At 48.6% G+C, this 20,059-nt stretch overlaps 1 protein-coding gene across 2 annotated transcripts in view; it reads left to right on the top strand.

Annotated features, from left to right (window-relative positions):
• Positions 1–20,059, top strand: part of LOC144093818 (uncharacterized) — a 137,487-nt gene that overhangs the window by 36,520 nt on the left and 80,908 nt on the right. For both annotated transcript variants that reach the window (XM_077627531.1, XM_077627532.1), the window contains exon 4: positions 5,884–6,013. In XM_077627531.1, coding sequence (XP_077483657.1) covers positions 5,884–6,013 — 130 coding nt within the window. The remainder of the gene's footprint in view (positions 1–5,883; positions 6,014–20,059) is intronic.

Genomic DNA, 20,059 nt, shown 5'->3' on the forward strand with positions numbered 1-20,059 from the left:
TAAATAAATAAACAGCTGATAATCTGCTAGGGCTGCAGGATCCCAAGAGTGAGAAAGGCAGTGGGAGGCCCTGAGCCAGGTGGGATTGTGAAATTTGACTAGTAGTGGACAGTGATCGTGCAGCTTGTAGAGGATAGGAAAATTGGAGACTTATGGTAGAGGCCGTAGACTCAAGTGCACCTATCTGGACTTGTGATGCAATCTGTAGGGCCCTTCGTTTTTGGGTAAAACCTTGTTTCTCCCTATTGTTGCACTGAACCCCAAAAAGATTCTTAAACATCAGGTTCAACCCCATTTCTGTGCAAATGTGCCTGTAAGAAAGTGGTTTGTTGATGCACAAAGCGGAAGAACTGCTGGAGGGTAGTGTATGTTACATATTTCTTCTGACAGATTTTTAAAATCTGGTTACTTTATTTCTCTTTTAATGCTTATTGTTCATCGAGTTGCTTATAATTTTAGGATAAATTGAAAACTACATGCACTGACTGGTATTTCATTGCAATATATATACCCATAATTGTCGAGCTGTGTTCGAAGGTAGGTGTGCATTTAGTATGCGTGCTTTGAATTTCAGTGGTTGCTTCTGCACTGTAATATGGAGGACGGGTCTCTGCTGTGCGAATTTTTTGTAATGGAGTGAAAGTAACTGGAGCAGTGTGTGTTTCTGTGCCAATCAGCCAAAAGTTCTCCCACAGGACCACAGAGCTTCCGAGTACCTATGGCTCAGAACTGGAAACTCCGATTGCCCTTTCCAAGGTTTTCTGCATTAAACAGTGCAAGGCCAAGGGCTCAGAGCTAATAAGCATCTGACACCATAGAACTATACGCAGTAGTGCTGGGACCGTGCAGCAAGTCAGTGTTAACGAGGTCGCGATAAACGTGGTTTACTGTACAAAGCTATAGTCGGGTACAACTTAAGAAGGCAGCGGCATTTGCCCCTCAAAGGCGGATGCGCACGAGCCTCCTCCAATAGGCACGCACTTCAGGTGATGTCATGAGCCGGACGGCCGTTGACCCCGCCGGCGGAGAACATGCCTAACATGGCCGCCCTCGCTTCGAACTGGGCCGAGTCATGTCAACTGTGTGCGTCTCCCTTCGTCAGAGTGAATTCGAATTGTTTGTGGGCGTCTGTCATGTCGGAAATATTGTTGCAAGCTTACGATGCACAACTTGTGCCGCGTGCGTTTGTTCTGAGCCGTGAGGCGACGAAAAAAGGTTACAGCGAACATCGGTGACTGTGCTGCGCTGCGCTGCACTTCGTCTGGAAACAGGATCCTGCAGCGGCACACCGCTGCAAACAAACATCGTGCGTGTTTGTTCTATGGTGTTTTGTTTTGCTCCTAAGTGAAGTTACGACGAGGAGAATTTGCCAAAGTCTGGTACCTACTGTGAGCGGCGGGTGTGTTAGTGTACTGTGCCCCTGCGTTTCACGTCGGACGTGGCGAAGTGATGGAGCAAAACCATTCTCAGGATAAATGAGAAAAGCGTGCGCGGATGAAACCAGTCTACGAGTTCCTCAGCCGAAAAGATTTGCGGAAGCAGCCTCCTACGCAAAGATTTGTTGCTGCCAGCTCAGCGCGCAAACGATCGATCGTTGGCAGCAGTATGATAAGATAGCCGAGCGTCTAGCAGGGCGTCGTTTGAGTGTTGTGTAGCACCGTCGATTGATCACTTTCCACCAGTGCTAACAATCAGTGGCTAACACGCGCTGCTTGAGCGAATGTCATTGGATTATTAACGGCCAGGCGTGTGGGAGCAGTGTTTGTTTCCTTAATGTCAGCTTTAGCCTAATATAAAATGTTTCCTTAATGTCAGCCTAATATAAAATTATGACCGATACACTGGTGCCTTTACAAGGGAGCTTGGCATGAATTCGCGTCTCTGTATGGCTTAGAATTCTTCACTCACTGCACGTGCCAGCTGTAGAATGCCTGCTGTGACACAATCGCACATCATTTGTGCTGCCAGCGCCCGACTTGCTTTCCCACAACACAGCTTTGCGCTGCTTTTCGATTGTTGTGATATGTTGCTACTAAAACAATTCCAAGACAGTGAAGGCAACAGAGCCATTATGTACATCAAATAAAAGTACGACAAAGTAGGCACAGCTGCTTGTGAACTGACTCCTAACACCTCTACTCGCGGCTGCATTAAATGTGTGTGCATGTTTTCTTGCGTGTTTGTTTATATTTGTTATTTTTCTCTTTTTTGCATTTTAGATCTTAGTTTTCGCGCTCGCATTTGTGTGCATGTGTGTGAATATGTGAATGCTTCTGTGCGTGTATGTGTTTCTTATTCCTATTTGTGTCCTTTTATTTTTGTGTTTGTTCTTGTAAGCATGCTGCATCCACCTCTTCCTTTACAATTTCATTAAATCGTCTCATTCAAAGCACCAAGTCCTGTGAATGGCAGGGCTGGCCTCTTCGATGTCATTAAATCCTTACACTCTTGTCTACCTTGCCTCCTCAGTCTGCCATATTGCTGTGTTTTCTCCTACTACTCTGACCTTGCTTCTTGTGCTGTTGTCACAACGTGATTAACCAACTTGCACTAAAGAAACTTCTATCAGCTGTGACGACAGAAACATTGACCGATACAAAATGTTAAAAGCATCACGTGGCTTGCGCAATAACTTCGTCTCTTACCCCTGTTAATGTGTTTATGCATCAGTGCATACGGCAGCTCGCCAGGAGTGCACATGAAATGGTGCCATATTGTGCAACAGCATCTTGCGATGTTGTTGCATTCAGTCTTATTAAATAGATGGTTTCGCTGCCCGTCACATGTGGGGGTACACATAACATTGTGCAGTGGATTATTTCCTGTCTTGACGCTTTCATCATTACAAATGCAGTTTTCTAGTGAATGGAGTCCAGCAAAGCAGTGCTGTGATAGCTTTTTCAGCTTTCACCATTTATTACCTCATCAATATCACTGTCTGAATCTGGCCGTCATTTTGCCTACGGCTTGTAATGAACAAAGTGACTCACTAAAACACGTTCAACCTTGCTGAGCATTTTTCCGGTACGTAAATATGACAAAAAAAAATGCTAGCAAAGTTATTCACGTTAATAATTGTGCTTGCATTCGCGTTAATGCCAGAGTCAGATAAATAAATTAAAAATTGGCTATGACAAGGCTGCGCTTTTCAGTGCATACTGCTAACAGAGCCATAAAGCGTGCTCTGACTACTGTTATTTCAAAATGGGGCCCGTCAAACTCGACGATGGCTGCCTGAATGAGCATTTTGGGCCTCAATAAGCTAATGATGCTTTATATTTATTCTCTTATTCTCATTACTTGTGTGAGCCAGATAACCAAAATAAACAATGCAACCACATGAATGTGCTTTGGCGTGCAAGATGCTAACAGTGGCTGTCAGTTTCGTGTTGACTACTGGTATCGCAGTAGCACTGGCTATGACATGACTGCGATTTCCAGTGCAGACTGCTAACAGAGCTATAAAGCGTGCCTTGAATACTGTTATTTCAACATGGGGCCCGTCAAACTAGATGGTGGCTGCCTGAATGAGCATTTTGAGCCCGCCAAAGATAATCAGAGTTAACAGTTGCGTTTCAATTCAGATATACAAGCATTTAAACATGTTTCTATGCCACTTCTTAAATCGAGCACAATGTGTGCTGGACGTTGCTTATCAGAATTGAGCTTCTATTATAAGGAATACGCCATAAATGGAACTGCTTATTTATTTCAGAGGTCACGGAATGGATGGTTGTCTGTTGCGAACCAACGGGAAAAATTTTGGTAGCCCTAATAAAGGCTGTTCTTTCGTTAAAAGAAGCCGTTATGCTTCGTCGAGTGGCTCAATGCCAGACAGCTTGCAGTCGGAGTCGCTTTCTTCAGTGTCATCTTCACCCAGCTGGATGATGATGGGTTGAATGTGCTCACTCCCAGACGTGTCAAGTCTGAACTTTGCCTCCAAGTCCATCACGTGCTGAATGCTCTTCGCCCAGTCTTCCGCCGCTACGTGCTTGATTTTCTCCCTCAAGATGGCGTCGACCGTGGACAGCTTGAAGTTTCTGTTGTCCGCAGCGATGCCATTTTTGACCTTGGCACAAACAAGCTCAATGGGATTAAATTCGCAGTGGTACGGCGGGAGCCTGAGTACAATGCAACCGGCGCTTACAGCTGCATTGTCTACGATGTAGCTCAGAAAGCGTGACTTTACAGATGCCACCAGCTCAAGCAGCTGCTTCGTTATCATCCTTTCAGCGTAGGTGATCTTCTTGCTTGTGAGCTACTCCTGTATCTTCTCCTTCTTCCAGGCCGTCGTTGGCAATTTCTCTTCTCGCCGGCTATGGTAAGGTGCATTGTCTAAAACAATGATGCTACCAGCTGGCAACTTCTGCAGAACGGCATTAAACCAGCCCTCAAAGCGATTGCCGTCCATTTCCTCGTGGTAGTCGCCTGTCTTTTGGCCTCGGAATACATCCAAGCAGCCGTCGACGAAGCCATCCTCGCTGCCGATGTGCGTGACGATCAGGCGCTGACCTTTCCCAGAAGGTTGTTTTAGACCCGTCGTTAGGCCATTTGCTCGAGCGAACAGCCGTCTGCGCTTCTGCACCACGGTGTCTGTCCACACGATCGACCGAGTGTGTCCCGCCGTCACCCATGTCTCGTCCAGGTAGAAGATCTTTCGGCCTTCCGCTCGGTAGCGCTCCACGTCACGGACGTAGCGATTCCGCCAATCGGTGATGTCATCCCGGTCGATAAGCAGCGAGTTGCGGCTTCTCTTTTCGTGCTTGAAGCCGATCTCGGCAAGCAGGCGACGCACAGTTTACCGCCTTAGTGATGGGAGTTCCATACATTCCGAGAACTCGGTAGTGATCTTCTCGACCGTCGGTATCTCGTTGCGGCGAAAGAAATCGTACACACATGACCTCAGCGCGCACAACGTGAAGCTGTCAAACTTCGCGCTGCGTCTTCTCTTCTCCGCATTGCGTGGGCGCTTTCGGGACGGCGTCGTCAGTTTTCCACCCGAAAAATGCGAAGCTTTAACTTCCTTCCTCACCCTGAACACAGTTCTTTCGCTGACACCGAGAATGTCAGCGACAAACTTGCTCGTCTCCTCTACGCTGCTGCGTTCAGGCTCCCTGTTACGCCAAAACGTGTAGCAGTGGAAGATCATGTTGCGTGAACCGCTGTTCAGGATGCGGCCGCTCTTGCTCTTGCCGAGGCTCCTTGGTGGTGTGATCATCGATGCGACACAAGGCTCGTTCGGCAGCAAAGGCTCGCGTTCCGATGTCACCTCGCTGGGCTCTGTGGCGGAAAAGAGGTACGGAATGCCGTGCGCGAACGTGCGTGAACTCACAAGATTGTAGGTTCGCAACCACAAAAAAAAAAAGAAACAAGTAGCAATTGAAAAATAAGCCTCACACATTAAAAAAATAAGCTTGTGAAAACACACAAAAAGTACATATGAATCCTATGCTATTGAGCCAGACTGTTTTGTAATTACACGCCCAGTGCCGTCGATCTCGCTCCGTAGCAGACGACGCACAGCGTTGTAGAAGGCACGGAGTTATTTTTCTCTCGCGATCAGGCATGTGCTGAAGCATTGCATCATGATAGTTTTACTAAACCACTCATCAAGATCAAGATACACAAATCTTATTTATACAGAAAAATACGCGTTTTAGAAGCAGTCACAATTTTTTGAGCGGGACTATTTCTTTAGTCGCGGAGGCAATTGGCTGCTGCGCTTCGGTCATCTGGGCGGGCCCTCTCCTGTCTTCTAAAGTTGTACCCGACTATAGTGTGAAATAATTGTGCCCATGATAAACACTGTTTTTTTCTTAGTCATTCAAACAAAGCAATTAATATCAAATTTGATATCTCACTGATCCCTCAATTTTTTTTCAGCTAAAGACCAAGGATTGCGTGGAAGTTGTGCAAGCCACCAAGTTGCGTGCGATTGGCGCCAGCGACCAGGAGCAGGCTGGGAAATTTGTGAATGGCCAGCGGGTTTCACTCAGTACAGCAAGCTTTTTCTGTAAGTACAGTTTTTGGCATGGCATTGCTTTGGGATGCATGCATTAAGCTGACTGCTCTGCACCTACCCATGCTTCAAAAACAACGAAGTACAAGAAAAAATATTGGTTGCTTAAAAACTATGCCACTTCTGGTGTGTTTTTCCCGATAGTATTTGCCATTTAAGGGGGACACTACCCTATTGATTGAAATTTTGAGCCGCTTGCTCGATTTAACTGAAACTTGCAGGGCTGGTTTATATTACAGCTGGGACCATCGGTGCAAAATTTCATTACCCTGGAATAAGTATGAAGCAAGTTATGCAACCTCTATGACAAGGATGACTGTGCTTGCTTAGGAAAACGATCGTTTCGAAAATAAGTGTAATCCGCCAAATTTTTTCCGTTATGTGGCTTTAGGAATGACGAGAGCACACAACTGTGGAATTATTTTGCTTAATTTTGCTATATTTCAAAAGAATGCTGCCTTATAAAAAAAAAACATTCATTTTTCATCTCCGTCACTTCTTTCAAACTAGGTTTTTTGGCATAAAAAAAGGAAAAAATAGGCAAATTGAGACACAGTTGTGTTCCTCACAAAAGAAAGTCTGCTACAATATTAATATTATCAAGTTTGAAAATTACCCCACTGTACAGTTAAACCTGGATATAACGAAGTTGAAAAAAGCTCCCGATTTTTCGTTACATGCAGGTTTTCGTTACATGCAGGTTTCGCGTGAAGGCTCGTCAATTGTTTTTATGACGTGACACGACTGTTCTTACGTCGCCGCGCACGTGGAAGTGCGTGGCGCGAAACGACTGCACCATGTGTCTGCGCATAGGCGACTTGGTGTAGAGAGAGGAACTCGAGCGAGAGACAGCGGGAATCATCGTGCCTGCGTGCTCTGCCGAAGCGCGATTGGTGGCCCCGAGAGGGACCGTTGAAAAAAAAAGCTTCCAAAGGAGCTTTGAGAGAAGAGGAGAGGTGGCGTTATTTTACACTGAAAAATTGCGTAATTGCTGCCTGCTTCTTCGGCACAAGTGCAGGCAGGACACGCCGCTCCAAAGAAGCTAAATCATGTAGAGCTCCTTCATCGTCGCGCGAGCCGACGAAACGGCGCATAACGTCCATTGCGTTCATCACCTCCTTTGCAGTAGGCACGTCACACGGATCTGCATCGCAAGCACCATCATCACGATCATCTTGCACGCTTTCAGCCAGTGCTGCATCAGTCATTTCCTCTGTAGCCACGGCGGCGTTGTCGGCAAACAAAAAGTCATCCAGTTCAACGTCGTCGGGTACACCACCGTTAGTGCGTAGCTCGTTCCACGCTTCGGCCACATCGGACGGAGTAGAAACGTCTTCCTCGTCATCGGCACCAGCCTGTGCGTTTCTTGCTATTCCGGCCTTTAAAAAGCAATTCCTAATAACTTCTGCCCTGACCTCTTTGCCAGGAGGCAGCAAGCATCTCGACTGCTTGATAAATATCAATCTTCATCTCCCGTTCCAGCCGGATGTCGAGAAGAATCTTCTGGATTAGTCGGCGTCGGTAACAGCATTTAAAACTGTTAATGACCCCTTTGTCAAGGGGTTGTATTAGGGACGTGCAGCTGGCCGGGAAGTAGTGCAGTTCGATGTTCGAGAGCTGCAGGCCTTCGACGTGGTGCGCCGAGCAATTATCCAGCAGTAGGCAAACTTGACGGCCTTGCCGCTTGACGTCCTGGTTAAATTCCGTTAACCATTCTGAAAATATTGGCCGAGTCATCCACGCCTTGGAGTTCGCCACATACTTGACGGGCATACGCTTCGTTCCCTTAAAACACCTGGGACGGGCACTTTTGCCGACAACCAGCGGGACTCGCTTGTCTGTGCTGTCGAGGTTGGCGCACAGCAGAATCGTTATGCGGAGCTTGCTCTGCTTTCCGCTGCGGCAGTCATCGCCTTTTAGTGCTAGCGTGCGGCCCGGAAGCATTTGATAAAATAGAGCTGTCTCGTCGGCATTGTAGACATCGGCCGCCTCGAAGCGACTCAGTATTCCAGGCAGCTTGTCAGCCACCCATGAAGCAGCAGCATCGCTGTCTGCGGAGGCAGATTCGCCGCTGATTACTCTCCCGACGACACCGTGTCGGCTCTTGAATCCCTGCAGCCACCCGTTGCTTGCCTTGAAATCGTCATGGCCCAAGATACACGCAAAGTCCTTTGCCTTCTGTTGCAAAATCGCGCCACTAATGGGCACATTTCTGGCTCGCGTGTCCAAAAACCACGTGAACACTGCCTTGTCCACATCAGCATATGTCGACGTCTTCAGGCTTTTTTTCTTCGAGCTTGTTCCCGACTCCACTGCGTTTCTGATGTTGTGTTCCGCACTCAAAATCGTTGATAGGGTGCTCGCTGGAATGCTGAAACGGGCGGCAATGTCCTTCTTCTTCTCGCCCGCGGCGACTGCATTTAAAATTGCAAGTTTGTCTTCGAAAGACAAAACTTTTCGTTTTCTGGCAGTAGAACTAGCAGAACTCATCATGACCAACCGACGACGCAGTTACAAGCGGAGACGCACGACTACACGCCGACGGCAGGCCTAGCACCTCCAAAACAAGTCAAACGAACCAGCACGAGAGCACAGCTGACACGCACAGACGCAGGACAAATGCAAAATGGCGAATGCAACGCGTCGTCCCGTCAGCCTCGTCCTCCTTTCCCCCCTCTCCTTCCTTCGCCCTGGTAATGAAAGAACCGGCCATCAGCGTTGCTTTTAAAGTGAATTCTTGCACATAACTGTGTCTAAGCCATTGAAACATATGGAAATCACAAAATAAAAATGCTTTTTTTCAAATCCATACATAAAAAATGCAACAAAAGAAATCAACCGCCGCTACAAACGCCACCTGGTGCCACGCTACACAAGCAAAGCCTGAACAGGCTGCTACGTTGGGCACGGGGCGGCGCTAGCCGCGCGCTAACCGTCGCTATCATCATCATCGCTAAGTTCGCTTGGTCGCGGTGATCCCAGGCGTTCGTGTAGCTGTTGGCTCCGTACAATACTAATATTCACTAATATAGTGCATTTATTTGGTCGAATTTTCCTTAAAAGTGCAAAAAGTAATGACTGATCAGCTTTGCGAGTTCGTTACATCAAGGTTAACTGCCGCAACGTTTTCGTTACATCGAGGTCGAAAATACATGGGCTTCAATGGGGGCGGCGTTAGGGAATTCAAAAATTTCGTTAAATCCAGGAATTCGTTACATAGAGGTTCGTTACATCCAGGTTTAACTGTACTTCCAAACCTCTAATGTTCAGGAAAACCCTCCAGCAGTATATGTAGGTCCCTCTTCTTCAACTCTATGCTGCTCAGCAGCATAATGTTCAGGAAAACCCTCCAGCAGTATATGTAGGTCCCTCTTTTTCAACTCTATGCTGCTCAGCAGCAGTGGCTTCAAGTTTGCGCTTTTTTCTAGCCACCTTAGAGCTATGAAGTGCTCCTGCTCGTGCCTTCACCACGCACAATTTGGTGTTCTCCTCGATGACCTTGGTAGTGTGTGTTCCACAGGTAATGTCCAACTTGTCTAAGGCTCTTTTCAGCCTCATCGGTCCTTCATTGAAGTTTAGAACAGCTAGTGCTGCAGCTGTCTCGATAGTTCTGAGAGATGCAAACTCTGTCTTTGGACACCGCTTCCACAGCAACGAGTTGAATGACTCGTTGGAATTCTGAGTCTGCACGCGCGAGCAGCGCGCAAGTAGGTCTGCTTTGGCCAGCCTGTTATACAGGGGCACAAGCTCCTTAGCGATGTCCCTGCTGAACTCTGGGCGGTGCGCGCGAGCCACTGACAGCTTGCCCGCGGCAAGCAAGGCCTGGTGCCTGTTGTAACGGCACCAGGAGTCCTCGCCATGTGGGCAGGCAAATCAGTGGCTTATCAGTAGAGTAAGAATGAAAAAGGGTGGCCATAACCCCTTTCTGCATCTTCACGTCGGGAGCATTTTCTTTCAATGCAGATGCATAGTATGCCGTGAGTTTCTTGGAGATGACCTTTGCGAGTTTTCCTTTGCCTCCCAGGCCACTCTTCTTCTTGAGCTTTTCAATTCCAGCAAACACACATATGGCGACATGATTTACACATTCTTCTTTGATGATTTCTTTATCATAGAGACCAAGCTGGGACACATGCAAAAAAGCCTTACTGCCTCTATCACTTAGCACTGTTGTATATTGCATGTTGTGCAGCACTTTGGACCTGCTGAATACAATGCCAGCAAACTCCACCTCCATGGCATTTGAAGAGCCAGAGAGAGAGAGAAATAACATTTATTAGCACCCGTCAAAAAGGATGATGGGTATCCGAGGCGCCGCTCGGTCCCAGCCATGTCCTCCCGCTCAGCCGTCGACCGGGATCTCTTGGATCTCAGCAGCGGCAAGGGCGAGACGGATGACTTCTCGTTGTTGATTGTCGTCCTCGTTGTGAAGCAGTGCCTCCCAGGACTCATCTATTCTGTCAAGTTGTCCAAAGCTCAGACATGTCCATATCATATGGATCATATCCGCTATGCCGTCGCAACGTTTGCACCTGGGGCTGAAAATCTCAGGGTGCCACTTGCTATAAACCTGAGGGTTAGGGAATACTCTGGTTTGGAGCTTGCGCCACACAACCTCTTCGTTTTTGGTTAGCTGCTTACTTGCTTTTGGAAGTACCGCTCGGCCTAATTTGTAATGGTTTAGGATTTCCTCATACGTGTTAAGACGGGGTTGTGCACAAGACGCCACTGGGATCCCGGAAAGTAGCTAATCCTTGGGCCAGTGCGTGCGCTTTCTCATTTCCCCTCAATCCTTGGTGCGCGGGTGTCCAAATGAGCACTACCTGTTCTGCCGGTGGTGGATTGCCGGCCAACACTCGTGCTGCTGTAGCTTAAATGCAGCCCGCGTCAAAGTTTCTAATAGTTGATTTAGAGTCACTCACGATACTTTTAACCTTTTGTTGAGGTGAGCCAGCGCAATGACCCACTCTTCTGCCTCCGTTACTGTCGAGTGTCTAGTGCTGCAGCACGCTACCGGGCCTCCGTTTTCCCTAGTGGCTACCGAAACGCACCCCGTAATGTTTGTGCATTGTGCAGCATCCGTATACAAGACATTCTGTCTGCCCTGAAAGCAGGCTTGCAATGCTACTGCTCTTTCCTTCCTCCGGCTCTCATGGTAGATGGGATGCATGTTTTTGGGGAGTGGGGGTATCTTTAATTTGTCCCTAACCTGTCTAGGAACCGGGTCCGTAGGTCTCGAGCACACTCGAGGCTTGTGCCCCAGCTTCTCCAGAATGCTGCGACCAGTACGACTGCGCAGAAGTCTCTGATATTGCGAGATCCTTGCAGCCTCAATGAGCTCTTCGAGGGTATTCGAAACCCCTAGACTCAAAATCTTGTTTGTTGGCGCACAGGGTGGTAGACCTAGTGCTGTTTTTATCCCTTTACGGATTAGAACATCCAGTTTGTCCTTTTCCGCCTGGTAAAGCCGCAAATAAGGTGCCACATAGACTATCCTGCTGATTATAAAAGATTGCACTAGCCTAAGGAGGTTAGCTTCTTTCATACCCGCATGTTTGCTAGCGATTCGTTTTAGGAGTCAGCAAGTTTGATTGGTGCTAGCCTCTAGTCTCTGAATCGTTTCCGAGTTCCTGCCGTTCGCCTGAATTCGTAACCCTAGAACCCCAATGCTTTCCACCGCTGGAATTACGTTACCTTTGACCCTGAGACCTGAGAGTGATTCGCGTGTTATACTGTCCGTCCTGCTTTATGCGCCGACGCTGTGGCGACCGCATGGGCGCGAGAAGTAGCGCTTCTGATTTCTCGGCCGAGCACCTGAGATCGATTGGTTCTAAGTATTTTTCTGTTAAATCTATAGCTCTTTGAAGCGTAAGTTCAATTTGGCTGTCACTGCCCCTGCACATCCACAGAGTCAGGTCATCTGCGTACAACGTATGGTTCAGCCCCGGAATTCCGTCCAGTTGTGCGGGGAGGCCAAGCATGGCGATATTAAACAGGGCCGGGGACAACACCGATCTCTGCGGGGTGCCCTTGTTGCCGAGTCGAATACCCGTCATTGTGTTACCCCCCCATGCTTATAGATGCTGTTCTGTTTGTAAGGAAATCGCGTATGTAGTTGTAGGTACGAACACCCACGTCTAACGCAGCCAGACCCCCCAGAATGGCTGAGTGCTTTACGTTGTCGAAAGCTTTCAACACGTCTAGACCAACGATCACCCTGGTGTCTAGCGTTGAATTTTCTATTATCTGTTCTTTTGGCTGCAGCATGACATCACATGCCGACAAATGTGGTCTAAATCCAATCATGGTATTTAGATATATACTCTCGTCCTCAAAAAATCGGTTCAGCCGGGTCGGAATCACATGTTCCATCAGTTTGTCCACGCACGACGTGAGTGAAATGGGACGCAGGTGCTTGAAACCCGGCTGTTTCCCCGCCTTCGGGAGGAACACAAGGTTCGCGTCCTTTCATGCTGTCGGCAGTCGACCGGCTTCCCAACACTCCTGCATGAAGGCAGCGAGATGTCGGATCGACGTCTCGTCCAAATTTCTTAGAATTCGGTTGCTGACCTTGTCCGGACCTGCGGCAGTCCTGGTTCTCAATCTGTTTATTTCTGCCCGGACCTCGGCAACCGTTATCGGTTTATTTAAGTCCGGGTTTTCCTGCCCCCCGTAATCTGGTAGCCATTCAGCTGTACCCGTCGCGCAGCTCAAGTACCGGTCCCGGACTTGGGATATGAGCGTATCCGTGGTCCCGTCAAATGTATGTACTAGCTGATGAAGTTGTTGCCTGGCCTCCAGTTTGACTTGTCCAGATCTAGAAGATGCCGAAGCAAGTGCCACGTACCTGCCTTCCCGATGTTCCGGTCCAGTTTGTCGCAAATGTTGTTCCAGTTTTGCCTTGTTAAAACGAGCGCGTACTCTTCGATTTCCTTGTTAAGCCCGGCCAATTGTCTTCGCAAGTTCCTGTTCCCCCTCTTGTGCGTGATTCGCGTTTCAAGATCCTTCTTGCGCCAGAGACGGACCATGTGACGATCTACTCCCTCCACTTCTTCGTCAACCTCTACCTCCTCTGTTGCCTCGCGGACCGACTGAAGGACATTTTTACTCCAGTCATCAATGTTGCTTATGCCTTCCTCCTGCCCCGTGCGGCCATTTCGGAAAGCCTCCCAGTTCACCGAAGCCACCTTCTTGATGCGGGCAACCGGTGGTCCGTTGTCGACTACAATTTCGATAATTTTATGATCGCTACCCAAGTTTTCGTCTGTGTTGCACCAGGTGGCAGAGATGCGGCCTCCTGTTAGAGTTAAGTCCGGGGACGTGTCTGTAGAAACACGGTTGCCCTGCCTGTAGGTCTTAGGGGATCTGCCAGAAGCACTAGGTCATTCTGCTGAATACTAGTCCATAGTTCACGTCCTTTTACTTGCGTGTACTTATACCCCCATGCCGGGTGTGTCGCGTTAAAGTCCCCGACTATCAAAAGGGGCCCTCCCTTCGAGATCACGCGCGCTTTCGTGAAGAGCTCATCGAAGCCTCAAGGACTTTTTTGGCGTGGCGGGCTATACACATTTAGAATGAACAGACTATTGAGTTTCCTCTTTTGCGGGATTATCTCAATCAGAATATGGTCTAGATTTGTAGTCCCCGTATCATGCTGCAACACCATTATATTCCTTTTGACGAGAGTGACTACTCGCGTGTTGTCACCTCGTCCTACGTACGATTTGGAACTCGCCAGCTTGGCTTGCTTACCGCACTCCTGCAACGCGATTACTTCGGGTTTGTCACTGCTCATCAAAAAAAGTCTGGAGTACCACGCGTTTGCAACCGAAGCCCCTACAGTTCCACTGCCAAATGGTATGTCTACGGTGACGCAGAACCATTTTGAAGGTTAATAATTTCCTGATATACCCATTGAATTCTCTCGTCTCTGCTTGCCATATCGGCGCGCATCTATTCCATAGCAGCCCTCAGGTGCTCCAAAGCGGCCATAACTTGCTGTTGAAAAATCTAATCATCCTGTTCCTTTTTATTGAGTCTTTCTAATCCTTGTATGCGTGTTTCAAGATCCTCCTCTGAACCTCTCTTCTTTTTTGTTACTGGAGGACGTTCCCTAGGGAGCTCTGCCTGTTCCTTACGCAGCAGCTCCACCGGCTGCATTTCATCATTCATCGGCTGCGAAGTCCTGCCTATCGCCATAACCTGTTCCTGCAGCGCCTTAACTTGCGCTTGTAATAATCGGTTCTGGTCTTTGAGAGCCTTGACTTCATCTGAGTCCTGAGAGACACTACTTACGCAATCCACTTTTGACGCCTGCTGCTGTTTCTGCTGCTGCTGCTGCTGCTGCTGCCGCTGCTGTTTCTGCTGCTGCTGCTGCTGCTGCTGCTGCTGCTGCTGCTGCTGCTGCTGCTGCTGCTGCTGCTGCTGCTGCTGCTGCTGCTGCTTCGATCGAGAGCCCTTCGTCGTCATCTTAGACGAAGGCGGCTGCAGGCGAGGAAACGAAGCGGAATGGTACCTCGGATGGCTCGAGGGTCGTTCGTGGGACGCACTGCGGCCATCTCTACGGCTGGAACGGACTTGGCTGCTGCTTCTTGGCCTCCTCCTCGGCAGCTAACTTTGCTTCCCACTGTTTCTCCTTGATTACGTATGGCGTACGGAAGAGTTCCTTGCAATGCTTGTCACCCGTCAGATGGCCTTTTCCACATAGGCGACACTTGGCAACGCACTGATGATCTTCGGGCGGCGACACCACCGTACAGCCACGACAATTTGGGTTTTCACTATCGCACACATCGGAGCGATGACCAAGTTCTCCACACCTGAAGCAGACTTCATATCTCTTTTTGAATAACCAGCAGGGCATGAGCATGCCTTCAATCCTGACAAATCTTGGAACGTCAGCTTCCAGAAAAGTGATAATAATAGTGGAAGTCTTGCCCATCCGACGCACTCCAGCGACGTCTGGATTCTTCGGATCTCTCCTCAGTGCTTCTTCCGTTAATCTCTCAGAGATCCCGTGGACTACCCCTCGCCCGCAATCCTCCGGTGCGATCATATTGGCCACAACTTCGTGCTCCTTGTCGTCGAGTTTAAAGCAACGGATTGCAGCTACCTTCACGCCTCGGTTAAAGTCGAAGGAATGAAAGAGCACCATACCTTGCTTTCCGTTCACACACCATGAGTCCGTTCACACACCTTGAGACCAGCCGAGTCCGCAGCCTTGGCGAGGGCTTGGCTGATCAGCGGGCCCGACGTGCGTTTAAGGGGGGACACCCCTCTTAGACCTTTTTTCTTATTATGTGTGGATCTGGTTGAACCTACCACCATTTATATATTTTTGCATGCTGATTTCAAATATCTGATTAGTTTTCTTGTAGATGAAATAGTTTTCAAAATTTCACCTAATTCATGTTGCTCATTTGGAGGTGGGCTAATTACTAAACACTCTGTGGCATGATGAGAATAGACCTGCCAGAGTGATCTAGAAAGATCATAGAGTGCAACAAGACAAGAAATAATGTGCTAGAATAATTTCAGCCAAAGTTATACCTAGTCAAACTTTTGTGACAAAAAGACCAAGTTGGCATCCAAGATTGATAATTAATTTTGTAAATGTTGCCGTGTAATAACTCAACATATTTTAGTCTTAATGCACTGTCCAAGAGGTTTTCTGTCTAACAGAACAAGAATGAGAGCTATAGCACAAATAGTTTAAGAGATATCGTTCCTCCAAAATTGCAGTTTTGAGAAAACGAGAAAAAACATCCCACAGTATCTACATGTAAATTATGTCAATGATTGATATGTCAACATGATCAGAAACTAGTGGAAAGTGAACTAAAGCAAAAATTAATGGCTTATGCCAATTTGAGCCTAAGTTATGCAATAGGAAACTTTTGAAAGGAAAGGTCCGTTTGGGTACCCAAGACAGATAACCTTCTCAGTAAATTTTTTCTTGTGCTCATTGCATTTACCTTGGTGTCATGTGACTCACAAGGTTCTCTTTCTAGCAAAAAAGAAAAAAATTATAGCAATAGCAAGAACAGGACCGGAGATATTAATCTTTCAAAAATGCAACTCCACCGAAATTGGGGGATTTTGAGAAGCACTCAAGCCTCACAGCATATTTAATCAGGAAAGAAAACCCCAAAGACCTTCGCATGCTTTCAAAATGCACCAGGAGCATAGTCAGGGTGCATGCTGTCGCGGTGCTTTTTTTCCGCTTTAGCAAAGCCAAGCGAAGCCGCCCGCTTCTTCGCAGAACGCGTGTTACGGCGCAAGTCCTTTTCTTCAGCTCTCCTGAAGACAGTTGCTGGCACGTTCACGTTGCATTCTTGCAGAATTGCTGTTGCTGTATGCTTGCAGCCGGCATTGAAGCGCTGGCACAGCTTCTGCTGTGGCTGCTTCCACAGCAAACAGTGACGAATGCCGCTCTTTGTGGATCAAGGTCCAGATGATCGAGTGGAAGCTCTAGTTTGAATTCTGGGTCTTCCCCCGAATGCACCTCTGCAGCAGGCTCTTCTCTGATAAGCGACTGTACACGGGCAAAAGAGCTTCAGCCACATCGCTTGGCAGACTGTACTTATGCTTCGGTTCGGGCTCCTCTTTTGCTTTTGCAGCATTGTGGCAGCACCAAGACTACTCACCAGTGGGACACAAAGTGTGATTGGGGCAGTCATCAGTCGACATGATGTGGTAATATGTCGCCATCACGGCTCGCTGCATGGCATCCACATTGCCTACATTTGACCTTAGCACTCGGCCATAATATATAGCTAGCTTGTCAACTAGATCAGCTGTGAGCCTTCCTCTGCCATCAAGGCTTTGTTTTCTCGCACCCTTGTGCCTCTGCAAGAGGTTGCGCAAAGCTGCTCCCATACGCTTGTGCACATGGTTTATGCAATCCTCCTTGACTACTTCAATGTAGCCATAGATTTTATGGGGTCACTACGTCCAGCCGGCCGGGAAGGCGAGCTTCCGTGCAAGCTACACGCAGGCGTTATTCAAGCACGCAACACGTTTCCCCAACCCGTAGCGCAGAGTCACAGCCACGGCAGGTCCGGACGAAATAGGCAACGACAGGGCACGCTAGGAAATAGTTTATTATCCTAACGCGAGGTAAAGCACACTGCGGAAGAATGTTCTATCCGTAAAATAGATCTTCAGCAGCTCACCAGGTCGTTGACGTCGTCTGGCGTTGGTGTTCGGGGGTCGGCGGGCAGCGAAAGGGGTCCGTGGGGCACTTGGGTAATACCCCTGTCACACGGCCAGTTTCAATCACCCTCGAGTCGAGGGTCTTCGAGATTCTCAATCGCCATCGAACTCGCCGCTGCTACACGGCAAATCTCAATGGTCATTGAAATGGTTCTCGTGTCTTACGCCACAGATGAGTGGCGCCACAATCGCTACTTTGGATTTTGCAAAAATAACAAAAATATTTGATATATGTATACTAAATGCTGAATTACAAGCATACGCGAAAGTCGTTAAAAACCCTTTTAATTGCACGTACGCGACGTACATATGCATACACTGCTGTAGCCACTCTAATACAAGACGAGCCAAAACCAAGCCAGTCCAACTGCGTCGGAGCGCTGCTTCGTCAGGCTTAAGACCGGGGAAATCGCCATGATATCTGAAAAACAAGAGCTATTTTTCTCTTGAAACTTTATGCGAGAGTAAGAATGGGCAAATCGAAGGCGAATACAACAGCTTAGAACAAGATATTGCTTTGAGGGATTAGCGACGAAGCTGTTATCGCTGTGAAGCGGGCGGGCAGGGTGCCGCCATGTTGTCAACGTTAAGTACGCAAGCAACGCAAAGACTGCAACGCAAAATTAATGCGCTTAAAACCAGTCTAATATAATTTTAAAATAATTTTACAGGCTGCTTACATTAAATTTTATGCGAATAATGTTTGTTCATGTTTTTGCACCGTGAATGTGTCGTGTACGAAAGTGCGCTTGGCGCCGCTCGGAGCAACGCTAGCAACCTTGGGCAGCGCTCGAAGGCCCTCGAAATCTCGATGGAGTTCTGCGCTACTCCGTTGACTCGATAGGCTATTGACTCGATCGCCATTGAAACTGCCCGTGTGGCAGCGCTCGATCGCCTTTGAGTCGATAGACTATCGGTTCGAGGGCCCTCGAAATGCCCGTGTGACAGGGGTATAAGGTCCTGCAGCGAGAGTCCCTTCCCGCCGCACGTTCCCCCCTTTTATCCCTTCGGGCATTGCCTCCCTGGCAGCAAATCGTTGCCGTCAAGCTTAGGCGTGCTACCCTCTCCGCAGAAGGCAGCGCGCTGCCGTGACGTCACGTCAGTCACATCACGTCAGTCACGTCACGTCAGTGCTGGGGCGGAAATGAGCAGAGTCACGGGGGTGCCTTCTCTCCACATTCCTGGTGGGCAGCGCGCCCGTGTAAGTCAGTCGCCGCTGGCGCGGGGGACGAGGAGGGGATACCTGTGTATCCCACAATTTTAGCATCTTAAAGGGCATTAAACGTGCGACTATCCCCATCGCATAATATTGTTGTGTAGCACATGTTGTGGCGCTGTAGAGACCTCTCAAATAGAATTTTGCCTGCCTCTACCTCCATTTAGCCAGCCTTGAAGTTGATGTTGTTCTTTGGCACTCGTGGCGCGATCTCTAGAGTTCATAGCCGTCAGTGTTTGGCTTTTGGCCAGTTTCGCAGCCTAGACAAAAGTTTGACAGCACCACATAATCGAGCACATAACCAGTGAAGAGTTCCACTACGGCACCGACGCCTATATGTGACGAGTGCCCGCTCGTCATCCATGTGTCGTCGTAACACACGGCAATGTTCCCCCTGTGTCCAAAACACAAGTCGTCATATACCTTCGCCACTGCCTGCGCGGCCTGTGCCATAGCTGCCGCGGCTGCTCGAGTAGCAGCAGGTTGCAGTGTGTTTTTCAAGTGCCGTTGAAACGTCTTGTTGTGCATGCCACGCCGCGACAATCCCATCGCCGAAAAGATATCGTTCATTGCTGTCTGGGCGTTACCGGTCGACAGCATTGCTCGACTAGCAAGAATATTGAGCTCGAAAGGATTGCACTTTTTCTCACCGTCAACCCTCCGCGAGTTCCACTCGGCCGCAATCTCACCACAGTTGTCAGATAGCACGATCAGTTTCACGGCGAGGCCATAGCTCTGGTTGCTGGTAATCAACCTCACGCATCCGCAACACGTTTTGCACCGCAAACGCAACGCTGAGGTCAATTATTGTATAGGAGGCTGTCCCGTCTGTGTCTGATCCTGCGGACGCACCACTTGCATCAGCGAACAGCGCAGTCTTTCGTGCCGTCGCCGGCGTCGATTCCAGTCGATCAAGTGTAGACTGCTCACGGGCACTTGCTTGAGTTATGTCACTGTTTGTCACAGGTGCGGTGTCAATTCGTGCACGACTACAATCGGCACGAAGAACATCACCGTTATCCAGCGGAGACGGAGAAGCGTCGCCACCCGCAACATAACCGTTACGCAATCCCGTACCACTGGCGCTTGCTTGTTGCACAGTATGCAACAACGTCGCGTCATTAACACGTTTTTTTCCTTTTGCACGCTTTCGCCCGAACTTGTGCACAGAGCGGTACTTCTTCGCGCCTCCTGGCATGGTTTTCGCATTGCACTAGCGTGGTCGACAGAAAGACAAAATGGCGTCGCCGGGCGTCCGCTTTCCATGGCTAGCTTGCCGGAACCAACCCAACCAGACGACGCCATTTTGATCACAAGCCTAAACCGGCCAATAGCAGCGTGCGCCGCTTTTTATTTTTTCTTTCGTTTTTCTGGCGAAGGCGGCATGTACAGGGTTGCTGCTCGAAAGAAAAAAGCCGAAAGCCCGCGGTAGAGCACGTAGTTTCGATGCGCCGGGCGATTAAAAATGGGTGTTGTTTTTCCACAATTTAAAGGGCACTGGGTGTAGTACTGCATTTTTAAATCGCTTTAACTTCTTAATTACGGGGGGTATAATGATGAAAATTTGCATACAGATGCGGAATGGTGCGAGGAACACAAAAATTAAAAGA

Source organism: Amblyomma americanum, chromosome 6, assembly GCF_052857255.1.
Source record: "Amblyomma americanum isolate KBUSLIRL-KWMA chromosome 6, ASM5285725v1, whole genome shotgun sequence".
Taxonomy (NCBI): Eukaryota; Metazoa; Arthropoda; class Arachnida; order Ixodida; family Ixodidae; genus Amblyomma; species Amblyomma americanum.